This window comes from Dendrobium catenatum, unplaced genomic scaffold, assembly GCF_001605985.2.
Source record: "Dendrobium catenatum unplaced genomic scaffold, ASM160598v2 original_scaffold_17320, whole genome shotgun sequence".
NCBI classification, from domain to species: Eukaryota; Viridiplantae; Streptophyta; class Magnoliopsida; order Asparagales; family Orchidaceae; genus Dendrobium; species Dendrobium catenatum.
In genome coordinates this window covers 20623-23711 of record NW_021335780.1, presented here as the reverse complement: position 1 = coordinate 23711, position 3089 = coordinate 20623, and the positions used below count along the sequence as shown (strand labels likewise).

General features: G+C 46.7%; 1 protein-coding gene across 1 annotated transcript; it reads left to right on the top strand.

The window, feature by feature from the left end:
- Nucleotides 1–256: 256 nt before the first annotated feature.
- Nucleotides 257–2856, top strand: LOC110100003. The gene is made up of 2 exons (XM_020827357.2): nucleotides 257–1847; nucleotides 1895–2856. Exons 1-2 carry the CDS (start codon nucleotides 257–259, stop codon nucleotides 2854–2856), a joined length of 2553 nt encoding a protein of 850 aa, XP_020683016.1.
- The last annotated feature ends 233 nt before the right edge of the window (nucleotides 2857–3089 follow it).

Below are 3089 nucleotides of genomic sequence, written 5' to 3'. Positions count from 1 at the left end.
TCAGCCATACCGACAACACCACGGCGAATTCAAGGTAAAAATGGACATTCCCTTTTTCGATGGCCATATCCACATTGAAGATTATCTTGATTGGGAGAAATCCGTGGAAAATTTTTTCGATTACATGGATATTGATCCGGAGAAAAAGGTACAATATGTTGCGTGCCGATTGAGGGGCGGAGCAAGTGCTTGGTGGGAACAGACACTGCAATCATGACGACGGGAAGGTCGAGCTCGTGTCCGAACTTGGGCGCGTATGAAACAGCTACTACGCACGCAATTTCTTCCCACTGATTTTGAACAAATATTATATATGAGGTACCAACATTGTAGTCAAGGCGCGAGATCCATAAGTAAATATACAGAAGAATTCAATCGGTTGAGTGCCCGGAATGATCTCAACGAGTCTACCAACCAGTTGGTAGCTCGATACATAGGAGGCCTCAAGGACAGTATCCAAGATCAATTGGAATTGAATTCCGTCTGGTCCCTGCCCCAAGCGGTCAATCTAGCTATGAAAATTGAGGTCCAGCAAAACCGCAAGCCCAAGGTGCCTTACTCTCGTCGACATTGGCAGGAACAAAATTCTACTCCGACTAAGCACCCGTATCAATCCGGATCGAAAACCGCACCGAATTCTCTTCCTGCAGCAGAATCAGCGGGCGTGAATGTTGAAGATAAGGCGTTGCAGAAACAGAAGGGCGCCAATACGTCTAATCCTTACGCTCGACCATCGCCGCTCAAATGTTTTCGTTGTTTTCAGCCCGGCCACAAGTCTAATGAATGCCCCCAAAGGAAGCAGGTGCAGTTAGCCGAGTTTGAGGAAGGTACAGATTCTGAAGGAACCACAGTTGAAATAGCAGGCCAGGTGGAAGACGTCCAAGCTGATGTGGGGGAACCGTTTGCGGGAGTCATGGGAAAATGGCTCTTGGCGCCGCGTCAAACAGGAATGTCGCAACGCCATGCCATTTTTAAAACTCGATGCACTATAAGCGGCAAGGTGTGTGATTTGTTAATAGATAGTGGCTGCACAGAAAACATTGTATCAAAGGCTGTCGTTCAAGGATTACAACTAAAAACCACCAGACACGAGAGTCCGTATAAAATCAGTTGGGTCAAGAGGGGCATGGAGATAGCAGTCACAGACTCCTGTCGGGTGAGCTTTTCTATTGGCAAACACTATTCGTGCGAAGTTTTATGTGATGTACTAGATATGGACGTGTGCCTTCTGATATTGGGCCGGCCTAGGAAATTCGATGTGGGTGTGCAATATGATGGACGGGCTAATGTGTATTCGCTGGATTGGAAAGGGCGGAAACTACGTCTACTACCGGGCACCTCCACTTCACAGTCACGGGACACAGATCAAGCTCATCATGCTGCCATCCACTTGGTCTCAGGGAACAATTTGATAAATGAATGGAGAAATCAGGCCCCAATGTTTGCTCTGCTTGTCACGGAAGTGTCTCCAACTCTCCCCTTACAACAGCTCCCACATGAGGTATCCGAACTTATAGAACAATACCGGGATGAGCTACCAGCGGAACTTCCTCCTTTGAGGAATATTCAACACCATATTGATTTATCACCTGGTGCATCGTTGCCAAACCTACCCCATTACCGCCTCAACCCCAAGGAGCAGGCCATTCTTCAAGAACTTATTGACGACTTATTGCGGAAGCAGCTGATTCAAGTAAGTCGCAGCCCATATGCAGTACCGGCATTGTTGGTACCGAAGAAAGATGGCAATTGGCGGATGTGCGTCGACAGTAGAGCCGTCAATAAAATCACTGTCAAATACCGTTTTCCCATGCCACGCATCGACGAGTTACTGGACCAGCTCACGGGTGCTACCGTCTTTTCTAAGTTAGACTTACGAAGCGGGTATCATCAGATCCGTATCCGGCCAGGCGACAAGTGGAAGACGGCATTCAAAACTCCACAGGGGATCTACGAATGGAAGGTCATGCCATTCGGTTTGTGCAATGCACCGTCGACGTTCATGCGGATGATGAACGAGATTTTGAAACCTCATTTGGGAAGATTTTGCATCGTTATTTTGACGACATCCTGGTTTATAGCCCAGATCGTTACCAACATTTGCAGCATTTAAAAATTATGCTTGACATCCTCCGAGAACAAAAATTGTTTGTTAACTTACCAAAATGCGAACTGGCGGCGACTAGTGTACGGTTTCTAGGCTTCATCGTTTCGGATGGTGGAATTCTTGTGGATCCACAGAAAATTTTGGCTATCAAGGATTGGCCGCAGCCTCAGTCTTTTTTTGATATACGAAGCTTTCATGGTTTGGCCAATTTCTACCATCGATTTATTAAGAATTTCATCCTTATTATGGCTCCGATCACTGACTGCCTCAAGCTGAAGTCATTTAGTTGGGGGGCCGACCAACAGCAGAGTTTCGAAGCCATCAAGGAAGCCCTCACGACAGCTCCTATTCTGGCTCTTCCAAGCTTCGACATACCCTTTATGGTAGACACAGACGCATCATCCATTGGCATAGGTGCAGTGCTCTCGCAAATGGGAAAGCCTATCGCCTTCTTCAGTGAAAAGCTGTGTCCGGCAAGAAGTAAATGGGCGGCATACGAGCAAGAGCTATATGCCATAATCCGTGCTCTCAAGCAATGGGAGTCTTACCTTTTACATCAAGACTTCGTTTTATGTAGCGATAACAAGGCATTGCAGTATATAAATACTCAAAAAAATATTAGCCGTATGCATGCGCGATGGCTAGTTTTCCTACAGCGCTTCTCATTTACATTGAAGCATAAACCGGGTGTCGAGAACACCGTGGCCGATGCCCTTAGCCGAAGGGCTATTTTACTCACAACACTATAAGCGGAACTTGTGGGGCTGGAGCATTTGAAGGAATTGTATGCAGAGGATGAAGATTTCGGAGCCATTTGGGAGAAATGCCAGGCCACATTACAATGTGATGACTATTCTATCAGCCACGGTTTCCTCTTCAAGTATGATTTGTTGTGTATTCCCATATCTTCCTGGCAGCAGCACTTAATTAGGGAAACACATTGCGGAGGCCTTGCTGCACACCTGGGACAAGACAACACCCT